The sequence below is a fragment of the Heliangelus exortis genome, chromosome 27 (assembly GCF_036169615.1).
Source record: "Heliangelus exortis chromosome 27, bHelExo1.hap1, whole genome shotgun sequence".
Classification (NCBI taxonomy): domain Eukaryota; kingdom Metazoa; phylum Chordata; class Aves; order Apodiformes; family Trochilidae; genus Heliangelus; species Heliangelus exortis.
The window spans coordinates 2565265-2578705 of NC_092448.1; the positions used below are offsets into that span (position 1 = coordinate 2565265).

At 66.0% G+C, this 13441-nt stretch overlaps 6 protein-coding genes across 6 annotated transcripts; 3 read left to right on the forward strand and 3 right to left on the reverse strand.

The window, feature by feature from the left end:
* Positions 1-1554: 1554 nt before the first annotated feature.
* Positions 1555-2402, reverse strand: LOC139787706 (scale keratin-like). The gene has a single exon (XM_071726992.1). The coding sequence runs from the start codon at positions 2257-2259 to the stop codon at positions 1894-1896; it is 366 nt and encodes a 121-aa protein (XP_071583093.1). The 5' UTR covers positions 2260-2402; the 3' UTR covers positions 1555-1893.
* Positions 2403-3797: 1395 nt separating this feature from the next.
* LOC139787739 (scale keratin-like) lies at positions 3798-4458 on the forward strand. Its single transcript, XM_071727035.1, has one exon. It carries the CDS (start codon positions 3826-3828, stop codon positions 4189-4191), a length of 366 nt encoding a protein of 121 aa, XP_071583136.1. The 5' UTR covers positions 3798-3825; the 3' UTR covers positions 4192-4458.
* Positions 4459-6021: 1563 nt separating this feature from the next.
* On the reverse strand, positions 6022-6869 carry LOC139787726 (scale keratin-like). Its single transcript, XM_071727017.1, has one exon. It carries the CDS (start codon positions 6724-6726, stop codon positions 6361-6363), a length of 366 nt encoding a protein of 121 aa, XP_071583118.1. The 5' UTR covers positions 6727-6869; the 3' UTR covers positions 6022-6360.
* Positions 6870-8264: 1395 nt separating this feature from the next.
* On the forward strand, positions 8265-8925 carry LOC139787709 (scale keratin-like). Its single transcript, XM_071726996.1, has one exon. The coding sequence runs from the start codon at positions 8293-8295 to the stop codon at positions 8656-8658; it is 366 nt and encodes a 121-aa protein (XP_071583097.1). The 5' UTR covers positions 8265-8292; the 3' UTR covers positions 8659-8925.
* A 1564-nt stretch (positions 8926-10489) lies between these two features.
* On the reverse strand, positions 10490-11339 carry LOC139787703 (scale keratin-like). The gene has a single exon (XM_071726978.1). It carries the CDS (start codon positions 11192-11194, stop codon positions 10829-10831), a length of 366 nt encoding a protein of 121 aa, XP_071583079.1. The 5' UTR covers positions 11195-11339; the 3' UTR covers positions 10490-10828.
* A 1393-nt stretch (positions 11340-12732) lies between these two features.
* Positions 12733-13393, forward strand: LOC139787749 (scale keratin-like). Its single transcript, XM_071727043.1, has one exon. The coding sequence runs from the start codon at positions 12761-12763 to the stop codon at positions 13124-13126; it is 366 nt and encodes a 121-aa protein (XP_071583144.1). The 5' UTR covers positions 12733-12760; the 3' UTR covers positions 13127-13393.
* Positions 13394-13441: the final 48 nt, after the last annotated feature.

Consider the following 13441-nt stretch of genomic DNA (forward strand, 5'->3'; position numbering starts at 1 on the left):
CCTCTCCCTTTGTCCTTCCACGGCCCAGCGGGGGCTGCAGGGCTCCCCCTGCCTGCACCTGGCCCCTGCCAGCCGGGCCGGGACAGTCTCTCAGCCCTGGCAGCAGAGCCCGGCTGAGCTGCCTCTGGGCAGAGCCCACTGCCCTGGCAGCACCAGCCCCACACGCTGCCGCAGCTCAGCTCCAAGGGCCCTCCCTGCCTCAAGGCAGGCGGCTCCCGTCCCTGCAGGCCCTTTGCAGACCTCCAGCCTCCCTGGCCGGGAGCCGGACCGTCCCCTGGCCTTGGAGCCAATCAGGAGCGATGGGTGCCATGCTCCCGGCCCCTTTGTACCTCCACAGCTCTGCGGGAGAGGCCGGCAAGGCTTCCCGGGAGAGGGAAAGGAAAAAGAGCCCTCGCTCTTTGGAGACGCCGCTTCCCTTGCTCTTTTCTCCTTCCCTAGCCTCTCCTTCTACCAATTCCACTTTCTTTTCTCTCTCTTTCCCTTTTCCCCGTCCCCCCCTTTTCACCCATCTCTTCCCCTTTTACTTCCCTTTCTGCTTCTCAGCCCCCCCCCCCCCCCCACTACTCCGTGCTCCTCATTTCTCTGACACACTCGCACACACTCGCACACCCGTCCCTTCCGAAAGCACGGCCTGCTCCCTTTGGCAAGAGCTTTTGCAGGGCATTTTGTCATGCTGCCAGCTCAAGCAGGGGCACCCAGAGCCAGCTGCCACAGCCGTGTCTTGGCAGTTTGGAAGCAGAGCCTCCTGTGTTTCAGCTGGTGCCCGTTGCCTCTGGTCCTGCCACTGGAGCCCTGCCTCTGAAAGGAGCCTGGCTCCGACATCATTACACCTTAACATCAGGGCTGTGTGCTCATCGGTGAGAGCCCCCTGAGCCTCCTGGGCACCAGCAGCAGCAGCAGTCCCCCCTGATGCATCAGGCTTGCATCAGAGGACACAGTCTCCCCATTCTTCCAGCAGCTGCGTGTGGCCCTTTGCTGAAGCCCCGTGGCTCTCCTGTGCTGGGGAGCCCGGCAGGGGACACAGCAGTGGTGGGCTGGCCTCAGCAGGGCTGAGTGGAAGGCAAGGATGCCCTCCTTCCACCTTCCAGTCACCAGCCCTGGGCACCTTTGGCCCAAGGCACATTGGCAGCTGATGCTCACCTTGGTGTCCCCTGGCACTGCCAGGGCCTTTGCTGACAAGCTGCTCTCCAGTCACCCACTGACATTTCCCGGGCACGGGCTTCAACGCTGGCTCTGCTCCAGCCTCCTCTGCGGGGACCTGGCCTGGAGATGCTGCCGTGCTGCTGTGGAGCTGAGGGACCTGGCGGAACTGGTGCCGCTGTCGGGCTGAGAAGGGCAGGCAAAGGTGTGCTGCCAGCGCCTGTCCTGCTCTCGGCCCGCTGCCCTTTCCCCAGCTCCTTTGGGTGCAAGCCCACCCAAAGGCTCTGGCTCCCGTGCCTGCAGCCTCCCTCTCCCAACACCACCCCCTCTCACTTCCTCCAGGCACCTCAAGACCACACCTGCCAGGCACCCAGGTCATCCCGACCGGGGGACAAGGAGGGAGGGAGACAGGACTTGGATGCAGGAAATCTTTATTGTGCCCAGAGGGGCAGGAGGCATTGTCAGAGAGATGGTGCTGGGTCAGACCCAGAGAGGCTGGTTGCCATGTGCTGCGGCTGGCAGAGGGGTCTTCTCCAGAGCATCGTCTCTCCCTCCACACGTCCCCTTGGTGCAGGGAAGGGTGGAGGGTGTGCGTTGGCACTGGCAGCTGCCCAGGCGTTGGCTGTGGCTGCCCAGCACTCCTCAGTGCCCCGTGCCTGCCAGCTCAGCCCGGCACGGGTGCTGCTGGCTTTGGCACTGCTGGAATTGGCATTTAGGGGCCGAGGAGAGTGCCTGGGGTTCTCGGGGCTGGACCTAGCAGGGCCCGCAGGTGTCCCAGATCTTCTTGCTGTAGCGGGGCAGGACGTAAGGGCTGAGGGCGGGAGAAGCGTAGGGTCTGCCAAAGGTGCAGAGGCCCCCCGCGGCCTGGGTGGCCCCGGCGCCGTAGAGGCCCCCCAGCCCCAGGGAGCCCCCAAAGGCGGGTGCTCCGGAGGAGCCCACCACGGCTTGCTGGGGGAAGGAGCTGAGGATGGGGCCGGGGAAGGTGACGACGACTGGGGGCGGCTGGATGAAGGCCGAGGAGTCGGGGCACTGGCGGGCGCACAGCTCGTTGCAGCTCTCAGCGATGGGCTGGGGGACGGCAACGCCGGTCTTTGGTGGGCACAGGTCGTAGCAAGACATCTTGGCGTGAGATGGGAGGGTGCTCTGCAAGAGGGTAGAGGTTGCAGCAAGACAGCAGCAGGGGGGAGCGCCCAAGGCAGAGGTGCTGTGGCCTGCCAGTGGGCAAGGAGGAGAAGCGCTCAGCGACTTACCCTGTTCCCTGAGGAGAAGGCAGCCAGAGCAGTGGATGGCAGAGCCCGGCAGAGGCAGAGCTTTTATAGCAGCCCCGGCATTGCTCAGCACCACCTGGGCCAATCTGCAGAGGCGGCACTCCCTCCTGCCATCCGTCAGCCACCATCATGGGGCTGTGTGGCTCCTGCCCCTCCCTGAGTCAGCGTCCCCTCGCCACACCAGCACATGCCGCTTCCCTGCTTGACTCCCCTTTCCGCCCGGTGGGCTAAAGCCCAGCAGCAATCTCCCCCGGACGCGGGGCACCGGGGACACCTGCAAGGGAGCGCGGGAGCTGGGGCAGGGCCGCCACGAGCCTGTGCTGCATGGTCCCAGGTGGGGTCTGTGCTCCTTGCACTATGCACCCGGCGGGGAACAGCACGAGGGAGGGCTCCCTGTGCCCCCAGATTGGCAGGGGTTGCTGGCCAGCGCCTGGAGGCAGCTGGAGGCCGGCTGCGTCGGGCTGGCAAGCGATGCATGTGCTGAGCAGGCAGTGCTGAGAGGAGTGCCTTTGATTTGGCATTTCGTAACCTCGCGCCTCTGGAGAGAATGGCCACACGCTGTACGTCATCACCTGCAAGGCCAGCAGCGGGACCCTGGTCATCCCCGGGGCTCTCTAGAGAAGGCATGTGGCTGCCCCGAGACCAAGCCCTTGGCAAAGAGCTGTGGCACGCAGGGCACTTGCAGTCAGCCTTTGTCACTGGCCGTGCCCGCTTCCAGCCCGAGATAATGAAAAGACAGCGGGGCCAATTTGGCCCATGAGGTGGCAGCTGGCAAGCACCCAAGGGGTAATTAATTGCAGGGGCTGATAGAGCGCGTTGGGGCTGTGGAGGCAACGGCGTCAGCAAAAGAGCCCCGTGCCAGGCAGGGAGGAGGCAGGGGCTCGGCCGCCGTGCCCCACGTGCCCCCTGCGCCGCCTGCTCCTCCCCGCCTCGCCGGCCCGGCATAAAAGCGCGGCCCTGGGCGAGCGCTGGCATCCGCCGCTCCTGCCTCGCTCTGCTCAGGAAAAGGGTAGGTGGGTGCCAGTGGGTCTGTGCCCCCCTGTGGCGGGGGCCAGCGTGGGGCCTCCCTCCCTGGGCAGGAGAGCCCTGAGGGCAGCGGGCGAGCTGGCAACATCCTGGGGTGGCCAGGGCGGGCCGAGCCACTGCGGGAGGAGGAAGGAGCCCCGTGGCCGGGACGCTCGGAGCCAGGCCCTGCAAGGGTTCTCGCGGAGGGCTGGGGTGGCCTCTGTGTGTGCAGAGAGGGCGAGGGCAGGGCTGTGGAGAGCAGGGCGCCCAGTGGGGCTGGCTGGGCAAAGGGCAAGGGGCAGGCAGTGCGGGCAAGGCGGTGGCTCGGGACCCTCCCTCCAGCTCCTGGCTCTTGACACCTGATTTTGGGGCCCTCTCTTCCAGGCTCAGCTCTCTCGCATCTCACGCCAAGATGTCTTGCTACGACCTGTGCCCACCAAAGACCAGCGTTGCCGTCCCCCAGCCCATCGCTGAGAGCTGCAACGAGCTGTGCGCCCGCCAGTGCCCCGACTCCTCGGCCTTCATCCAGCCGCCCCCAGTCGTCGTCACCTTCCCCGGCCCCATCCTCAGCTCCTTCCCCCAGCAAGCCGTGGTGGGCTCCTCCGGAGCACCCGCCTTTGGGGGCTCCCTGGGGCTGGGGGGCCTCTACGGCGCCGGGGCCACCCAGGCCGCGGGGGGCCTCTGCACCTTTGGCAGACCCTACGCTTCTCCCGCCCTCAGCCCTTACGTCCTGCCCCGCTACAGCAAGAAGATCTGGGACACCTGCGGGCCCTGCTAGGTCCAGCCCCGAGAACCCCAGAGCTCCTGCTCTGACTCAGCCTCACACCTCCTCTCCGTCCCCTCTCTCCACTCTGCCCATGCCCACATGCAAGATTCCACCCTCCTCCCACAGGCCACTTGCTTGTCTCGGGAACAGCCACCACCTGCCAGAAGCCTGAAGGAACAGCCCTCTTGCAGCCCCAGGGGACAAGCCTCCTGCCTCTCCCGTTCTCTGTCTTCCTCCACTGCCTGCTCTCCTGCACTGCAATAAAACAGTCCTGCACCCGACTCCTGCCTCTCCCTTTGTCCTTCCACGGCCCAGCGGGGGCTGCAGGGCTCCCCCTGCCTGCACCTGGCCCCTGCCAGCCGGGCCGGGACAGTCTCTCAGCCCTGGCAGCAGAGCCCGGCTGAGCTGCCTCTGGGCAGAGCCCACTGCCCTGGCAGCACCAGCCCCACACGCTGCCGCAGCTCAGCTCCAAGGGCCCTCCCTGCCTCAAGGCAGGCGGCTCCCGTCCCTGCAGGCCCTTTGCAGACCTCCAGCCTCCCTGGCCGGGAGCCGGACCGTCCCCTGGCCTTGGAGCCAATCAGGAGCGATGGGTGCCATGCTCCCGGCCCCTTTGTACCTCCACAGCTCTGCGGGAGAGGCCGGCAAGGCTTCCCGGGAGAGGGAAAGGAAAAAGAGCCCTCGCTCTTTGGAGACGCCGCTTCCCTTGCTCTTTTCTCCTTCCCTAGCCTCTCCTTCTACCAATTCCACTTTCTTTTCTCTCTCTTTCCCTTTTCCCCGTCCCCCCCTTTTCACCCATCTCTTCCCCTTTTACTTCCCTTTCTGCTTCTCAGCCCCCCCCCGCCCCCCCACTACTCCGTGCTCCTCATTTCTCTGACACACTCGCACACACTCGCACACCCGTCCCTTCCGAAAGCACGGCCTGCTCCCTTTGGCAAGAGCTTCTGCAGGGCATTTTGTCATGCTGCCAGCTCAAGCAGGGGCACCCAGAGCCAGCTGCCACAGCCGTGTCTTGGCAGTTTGGAAGCAGAGCCTCCTGTGTTTCAGCTGGTGCCCGTTGCCTCTGGTCCTGCCACTGGAGCCCTGCCTCTGAAAGGAGCCTGGCTCCGACATCATTACACCTTAACATCAGGGCTGTGTGCTCATCGGTGAGAGCCCCCTGAGCCTCCTGGGCACCAGCAGCAGCAGCAGTCCCCCCTGATGCATCAGGCTTGCATCAGAGGACACAGTCTCCCCATTCTTCCAGCAGCTGCGTGTGGCCCTTTGCTGAAGCCCCGTGGCTCTCCTGTGCTGGGGAGCCCGGCAGGGGACACAGCAGTGGTGGGCTGGCCTCAGCAGGGCTGAGTGGAAGGCAAGGATGCCCTCCTTCCACCTTCCAGTCACCAGCCCTGGGCACCTTTGGCCCAAGGCACATGGGCAGCTGATGCTCACCTTGGTGTCCCCTGGCACTGCCAGGGCCTTTGCTGACAAGCTGCTCTCCAGTCACCCACTGACATTTCCCGGGCACGGGCTTCAACGCTGGCTCTGCTCCAGCCTCCTCTGCGGGGACCTGGCCTGGAGATGCTGCCGTGCTGCTGTGGAGCTGAGGGACCTGGCGGAACTGGTGCCGCTGTCGGGCTGAGAAGGGCAGGCAAAGGTGTGCTGCCAGCGCCTGTCCTGCTCTCGGCCCGCTGCCCTTTCCCCAGCTCCTTTGGGTGCAAGCCCACCCAAAGGCTCTGGCTCCCGTGCCTGCAGCCTCCCTCTCCCAACACCACCCCCTCTCACTTCCTCCAGGCACCTCAAGACCACACCTGCCAGGCACCCAGGTCATCCCGACCGGGGGACAAGGAGGGAGGGAGACAGGACTTGGATGCAGGAAATCTTTATTGTGCCCAGAGGGGCAGGAGGCATTGTCAGAGAGATGGTGCTGGGTCAGACCCAGAGAGGCTGGTTGCCATGTGCTGCGGCTGGCAGAGGGGTCTTCTCCAGAGCATCGTCTCTCCCTCCACACGTCCCCTTGGTGCAGGGAAGGGTGGAGGGTGTGCGTTGGCACTGGCAGCTGCCCAGGCGTTGGCTGTGGCTGCCCAGCACTCCTCAGTGCCCCGTGCCTGCCAGCTCAGCCCGGCACGGGTGCTGCTGGCTTTGGCACTGCTGGAATTGGCATTTAGGGGCCGAGGAGAGTGCCTGGGGTTCTCGGGGCTGGACCTAGCAGGGCCCGCAGGTGTCCCAGATCTTCTTGCTGTAGCGGGGCAGGACGTAAGGGCTGAGGGCGGGAGAAGCGTAGGGTCTGCCAAAGGTGCAGAGGCCCCCCGTGGCCTGGGTGGCCCCGGCGCCGTAGAGGCCCCCCAGCCCCAGGGAGCCCCCAAAGGCGGGTGCTCCGGAGGAGCCCACCACGGCTTGCTGGGGGAAGGAGCTGAGGATGGGGCCGGGGAAGGTGACGACGACTGGGGGCGGCTGGATGAAGGCCGAGGAGTCGGGGCACTGGCGGGCGCACAGCTCGTTGCAGCTCTCAGCGATGGGCTGGGGGACGGCAACGCCGGTCTTTGGTGGGCACAGGTCGTAGCAAGACATCTTGGCGTGAGATGGGAGGGTGCTCTGCAAGAGGGTAGAGGTTGCAGCAAGACAGCAGCAGGGGGGAGCGCCCAAGGCAGAGGTGCTGTGGCCTGCCAGTGGGCAAGGAGGAGAAGCGCTCAGCGACTTACCCTGTTCCCTGAGGAGAAGGCAGCCAGAGCAGTGGATGGCAGAGCCCGGCAGAGGCAGAGCTTTTATAGCAGCCCCGGCATTGCTCAGCACCACCTGGGCCAATCTGCAGAGGCGGCACTCCCTCCTGCCATCCGTCAGCCACCATCATGGGGCTGTGTGGCTCCTGCCCCTCCCTGAGTCAGCGTCCCCTCGCCACACCAGCACATGCCGCTTCCCTGCTTGACTCCCCTTTCCGCCCGGTGGGCTAAAGCCCAGCAGCAATCTCCCCCGGACGCGGGGCACCGAGGACACCTGCAAGGGAGCGCGGGAGCTGGGGCAGGGCCGCCACGAGCCTGTGCTGCATGGTCCCAGGTGGGGTCTGTGCTCCTTGCACTATGCACCCGGTGGGGAACAGCACGAGGGAGGGCTCCCTGTGCCCCCAGATTGGCAGGGGTTGCTGGCCAGCGCCTGGAGGCAGCTGGAGGCCGGCTGCGTCGGGCTGGCAAGCGATGCATGTGCTGAGCAGGCAGTGCTGAGAGGAGTGCCTTTGATTTGGCATTTCGTAACCTCGCGCCTCTGGAGAGAATGGCCACACGCTGTACGTCATCACCTGCAAGGCCAGCAGCGGGACCCTGGTCATCCCCGGGGCTCTCTAGAGAAGGCATGTGGCTGCCCCGAGACCAAGCCCTTGGCAAAGAGCTGTGGCACGCAGGGCACTTGCAGTCAGCCTTTGTCACTGGCCGTGCCCGCTTCCAGCCCGAGATAATGAAAAGACAGCGGGGCCAATTTGGCCCATGAGGTGGCAGCTGGCAAGCACCCAAGGGGTAATTAATTGCAGGGGCTGATAGAGCGCGTTGGGGCTGTGGAGGCAACGGCGTCAGCAAAAGAGCCCCGTGCCAGGCAGGGAGGAGGCAGGGGCTCGGCCGCCGTGCCCCACGTGCCCCCTGCGCCGCCTGCTCCTCCCCGCCTCGCCGGCCCGGCATAAAAGCGCGGCCCTGGGCGAGCGCTGGCATCCGCCGCTCCTGCCTCGCTCTGCTCAGGAAAAGGGTAGGTGGGTGCCAGTGGGTCTGTGCCCCCCTGTGGCGGGGGCCAGCGTGGGGCCTCCCTCCCTGGGCAGGAGAGCCCTGAGGGCAGCGGGCGAGCTGGCAACATCCTGGGGTGGCCAGGGCGGGCCGAGCCACTGCGGGAGGAGGAAGGAGCCCCGTGGCCGGGACGCTCGGAGCCAGGCCCTGCAAGGGTTCTCGCGGAGGGCTGGGGTGGCCTCTGTGTGTGCAGAGAGGGCGAGGGCAGGGCTGTGGAGAGCAGGGCGCCCAGTGGGGCTGGCTGGGCAAAGGGCAAGGGGCAGGCAGTGCGGGCAAGGCGGTGGCTCGGGACCCTCCCTCCAGCTCCTGGCTCTTGACACCTGATTTTGGGGCCCTCTCTTCCAGGCTCAGCTCTCTCGCATCTCACGCCAAGATGTCTTGCTACGACCTGTGCCCACCAAAGACCAGCGTTGCCGTCCCCCAGCCCATCGCTGAGAGCTGCAACGAGCTGTGCGCCCGCCAGTGCCCCGACTCCTCGGCCTTCATCCAGCCGCCCCCAGTCGTCGTCACCTTCCCCGGCCCCATCCTCAGCTCCTTCCCCCAGCAAGCCGTGGTGGGCTCCTCCGGAGCACCCGCCTTTGGGGGCTCCCTGGGGCTGGGGGGCCTCTACGGCGCCGGGGCCACCCAGGCCGCGGGGGGCCTCTGCACCTTTGGCAGACCCTACGCTTCTCCCGCCCTCAGCCCTTACGTCCTGCCCCGCTACAGCAAGAAGATCTGGGACACCTGCGGGCCCTGCTAGGTCCAGCCCCGAGAACCCCAGAGCTCCTGCTCTGACTCAGCCTCACACCTCCTCTCCGTCCCCTCTCTCCACTCTGCCCATGCCCACATGCAAGATTCCACCCTCCTCCCACAGGCCACTTGCTTGTCTCGGGAACAGCCACCACCTGCCAGAAGCCTGAAGGAACAGCCCTCTTGCAGCCCCAGGGGACAAGCCTCCTGCCTCTCCCGTTCTCTGTCTTCCTCCACTGCCTGCTCTCCTGCACTGCAATAAAACAGTCCTGCACCCGACTCCTGCCTCTCCCTTTGTCCTTCCACGGCCCAGCGGGGGCTGCAGGGCTCCCTCTGCCTGCACCTGGCCCCTGCCAGCCGGGCCGGGACAGTCTCTCAGCCCTGGCAGCAGAGCCCGGCTGAGCTGCCTCTGGGCAGAGCCCACTGCCCTGGCAGCACCAGCCCCACACGCTGCCGCAGCTCAGCTCCAAGGGCCCTCCCTGCCTCAAGGCAGGCGGCTCCCGTCCCTGCAGGCCCTTTGCAGACCTCCAGCCTCCCTGGCCGGGAGCCGGACCGTCCCCTGGCCTTGGAGCCAATCAGGAGCGATGGGTGCCATGCTCCCGGCCCCTTTGTACCTCCACAGCTCTGCGGGAGAGGCCGGCAAGGCTTCCCGGGAGAGGGAAAGGAAAAAGAGCCCTCGCTCTTTGGAGACGCCGCTTCCCTTGCTCTTTTCTCCTTCCCTAGCCTCTCCTTCTACCAATTCCACTTTCTTTTCTCTCTCTTTCCCTTTTCCCCGTCCCCCCCTTTTCACCCATCTCTTCCCCTTTTACTTCCCTTTCTGCTTCTCAGCCCCCCCCCCGCCCCCCCACTACTCCGTGCTCCTCATTTCTCTGACACACTCGCACACACTCGCACACCCGTCCCTTCCGAAAGCACGGCCTGCTCCCTTTGGCAAGAGCTTCTGCAGGGCATTTTGTCATGCTGCCAGCTCAAGCAGGGGCACCCAGAGCCAGCTGCCACAGCCGTGTCTTGGCAGTTTGGAAGCAGAGCCTCCTGTGTTTCAGCTGGTGCCCGTTGCCTCTGGTCCTGCCACTGGAGCCCTGCCTCTGAAAGGAGCCTGGCTCCGACATCATTACACCTTAACATCAGGGCTGTGTGCTCATCGGTGAGAGCCCCCTGAGCCTCCTGGGCACCAGCAGCAGCAGCAGTCCCCCCTGATGCATCAGGCTTGCATCAGAGGACACAGTCTCCCCATTCTTCCAGCAGCTGCGTGTGGCCCTTTGCTGAAGCCCCGTGGCTCTCCTGTGCTGGGGAGCCCGGCAGGGGACACAGCAGTGGTGGGCTGGCCTCAGCAGGGCTGAGTGGAAGGCAAGGATGCCCTCCTTCCACCTTCCAGTCACCAGCCCTGGGCACCTTTGGCCCAAGGCACATTGGCAGCTGATGCTCACCTTGGTGTCCCCTGGCACTGCCAGGGCCTTTGCTGACAAGCTGCTCTCCAGTCACCCACTGACATTTCCCGGGCACGGGCTTCAACGCTGGCTCTGCTCCAGCCTCCTCTGCGGGGACCTGGCCTGGAGATGCTGCCGTGCTGCTGTGGAGCTGAGGGACCTGGCGGAACTGGTGCCGCTGTCGGGCTGAGAAGGGCAGGCAAAGGTGTGCTGCCAGCGCCTGTCCTGCTCTCGGCCCGCTGCCCTTTCCCCAGCTCCTTTGGGTGCAAGCCCACCCAAAGGCTCTGGCTCCCGTGCCTGCAGCCTCCCTCTCCCAACACCACCCCCTCTCACTTCCTCCAGGCACCTCAAGACCACACCTGCCAGGCACCCAGGTCATCCCGACCGGGGGACAAGGAGGGAGGGAGACAGGACTTGGATGCAGGAAATCTTTATTGTGCCCAGAGGGGCAGGAGGCATTGTCAGAGAGATGGTGCTGGGTCAGACCCAGAGAGGCTGGTTGCCATGTGCTGCGGCTGGCAGAGGGGTCTTCTCCAGAGCATCGTCTCTCCCTCCACACGTCCCCTTGGTGCAGGGAAGGGTGGAGGGTGTGCGTTGGCACTGGCAGCTGCCCAGGCGTTGGCTGTGGCTGCCCAGCACTCCTCAGTGCCCCGTGCCTGCCAGCTCAGCCCGGCACGGGTGCTGCTGGCTTTGGCACTGCTGGAATTGGCATTTAGGGGCCGAGGAGAGTGCCTGGGGTTCTCGGGGCTGGACCTAGCAGGGCCCGCAGGTGTCCCAGATCTTCTTGCTGTAGCGGGGCAGGACGTAAGGGCTGAGGGCGGGAGAAGCGTAGGGTCTGCCAAAGGTGCAGAGGCCCCCCGTGGCCTGGGTGGCCCCGGCGCCGTAGAGGCCCCCCAGCCCCAGGGAGCCCCCAAAGGCGGGTGCTCCGGAGGAGCCCACCACGGCTTGCTGGGGGAAGGAGCTGAGGATGGGGCCGGGGAAGGTGACGACGACTGGGGGCGGCTGGATGAAGGCCGAGGAGTCGGGGCACTGGCGGGCGCACAGCTCGTTGCAGCTCTCAGCGATGGGCTGGGGGACGGCAACGCCGGTCTTTGGTGGGCACAGGTCGTAGCAAGACATCTTGGCGTGAGATGGGAGGGTGCTCTGCAAGAGGGTAGAGGTTGCAGCAAGACAGCAGCAGGGGGGAGCGCCCAAGGCAGAGGTGCTGTGGCCTGCCAGTGGGCAAGGAGGAGAAGCGCTCAGCGACTTACCCTGTTCCCTGAGGAGAAGGCAGCCAGAGCAGTGGATGGCAGAGCCCGGCAGAGGCAGAGCTTTTATAGCAGCCCCGGCATTGCTCAGCACCACCTGGGCCAATCTGCAGAGGCGGCACTCCCTCCTGCCATCCGTCAGCCACCATCATGGGGCTGTGTGGCTCCTGCCCCTCCCTGAGTCAGCGTCCCCTCGCCACACCAGCACATGCCGCTTCCCTGCTTGACTCCCCTTTCCGCCCGGTGGGCTAAAGCCCAGCAGCAATCTCCCCCGGACGCGGGGCACCGGGGACACCTGCAAGGGAGCGCGGGAGCTGGGGCAGGGCCGCCACGAGCCTGTGCTGCATGGTCCCAGGTGGGGTCTGTGCTCCTTGCACTATGCACCCGGCGGGGAACAGCACGAGGGAGGGCTCCCTGTGCCCCCAGATTGGCAGGGGTTGCTGGCCAGCGCCTGGAGGCAGCTGGAGGCCGGCTGCGTCGGGCTGGCAAGCGATGCATGTGCTGAGCAGGCAGTGCTGAGAGGAGTGCCTTTGATTTGGCATTTCGTAACCTCGCGCCTCTGGAGAGAATGGCCACACGCTGTACGTCATCACCTGCAAGGCCAGCAGCGGGACCCTGGTCATCCCCGGGGCTCTCTAGAGAAGGCATGTGGCTGCCCCGAGACCAAGCCCTTGGCAAAGAGCTGTGGCACGCAGGGCACTTGCAGTCAGCCTTTGTCACTGGCCGTGCCCGCTTCCAGCCCGAGATAATGAAAAGACAGCGGGGCCAATTTGGCCCATGAGGTGGCAGCTGGCAAGCACCCAAGGGGTAATTAATTGCAGGGGCTGATAGAGCGCGTTGGGGCTGTGGAGGCAACGGCGTCAGCAAAAGAGCCCCGTGCCAGGCAGGGAGGAGGCAGGGGCTCGGCCGCCGTGCCCCACGTGCCCCCTGCGCCGCCTGCTCCTCCCCGCCTCGCCGGCCCGGCATAAAAGCGCGGCCCTGGGCGAGCGCTGGCATCCGCCGCTCCTGCCTCGCTCTGCTCAGGAAAAGGGTAGGTGGGTGCCAGTGGGTCTGTGCCCCCCTGTGGCGGGGGCCAGCGTGGGGCCTCCCTCCCTGGGCAGGAGAGCCCTGAGGGCAGCGGGCGAGCTGGCAACATCCTGGGGTGGCCAGGGCGGGCCGAGCCACTGCGGGAGGAGGAAGGAGCCCCGTGGCCGGGACGCTCGGAGCCAGGCCCTGCAAGGGTTCTCGCGGAGGGCTGGGGTGGCCTCTGTGTGTGCAGAGAGGGCGAGGGCAGGGCTGTGGAGAGCAGGGCGCCCAGTGGGGCTGGCTGGGCAAAGGGCAAGGGGCAGGCAGTGCGGGCAAGGCGGTGGCTCGGGACCCTCCCTCCAGCTCCTGGCTCTTGACACCTGATTTTGGGGCCCTCTCTTCCAGGCTCAGCTCTCTCGCATCTCACGCCAAGATGTCTTGCTACGACCTGTGCCCACCAAAGACCAGCGTTGCCGTCCCCCAGCCCATCGCTGAGAGCTGCAACGAGCTGTGCGCCCGCCAGTGCCCCGACTCCTCGGCCTTCATCCAGCCGCCCCCAGTCGTCGTCACCTTCCCCGGCCCCATCCTCAGCTCCTTCCCCCAGCAAGCCGTGGTGGGCTCCTCCGGAGCACCCGCCTTTGGGGGCTCCCTGGGGCTGGGAGGCCTCTACGGCGCCGGGGCCACCCAGGCCGCGGGGGGCCTCTGCACCTTTGGCAGACCCTACGCTTCTCCCGCCCTCAGCCCTTACGTCCTGCCCCGCTACAGCAAGAAGATCTGGGACACCTGCGGGCCCTGCTAGGTCCAGCCCCGAGAACCCCAGAGCTCCTGCTCTGACTCAGCCTCACACCTCCTCTCCGTCCCCTCTCTCCACTCTGCCCATGCCCACATGCAAGATTCCACCCTCCTCCCACAGGCCACTTGCTTGTCTCGGGAACAGCCACCACCTGCCAGAAGCCTGAAGGAACAGCCCTCTTGCAGCCCCAGGGGACAAGCCTCCTGCCTCTCCCGTTCTCTGTCTTCCTCCACTGCCTGCTCTCCTGCACTGCAATAAAACAGTCCTGCACCCGACTCCTGCCTCTCCCTTTGTCCTTCCACGGCCCAGCGGGGGCTGCAG

Coding starts and splice junctions, on each gene's coding strand:
- LOC139787709 (XM_071726996.1), top strand. CDS start 8,293: ATGTCTTGCTACGACCTGTGCCCACCAAAGACCAGCGTTGCCGTCCCC.
- LOC139787703 (XM_071726978.1), bottom strand. CDS start 11,194: ATGTCTTGCTACGACCTGTGCCCACCAAAGACCGGCGTTGCCGTCCCC.
- LOC139787749 (XM_071727043.1), top strand. CDS start 12,761: ATGTCTTGCTACGACCTGTGCCCACCAAAGACCAGCGTTGCCGTCCCC.
- LOC139787726 (XM_071727017.1), bottom strand. CDS start 6,726: ATGTCTTGCTACGACCTGTGCCCACCAAAGACCGGCGTTGCCGTCCCC.
- LOC139787739 (XM_071727035.1), top strand. CDS start 3,826: ATGTCTTGCTACGACCTGTGCCCACCAAAGACCAGCGTTGCCGTCCCC.
- LOC139787706 (XM_071726992.1), bottom strand. CDS start 2,259: ATGTCTTGCTACGACCTGTGCCCACCAAAGACCGGCGTTGCCGTCCCC.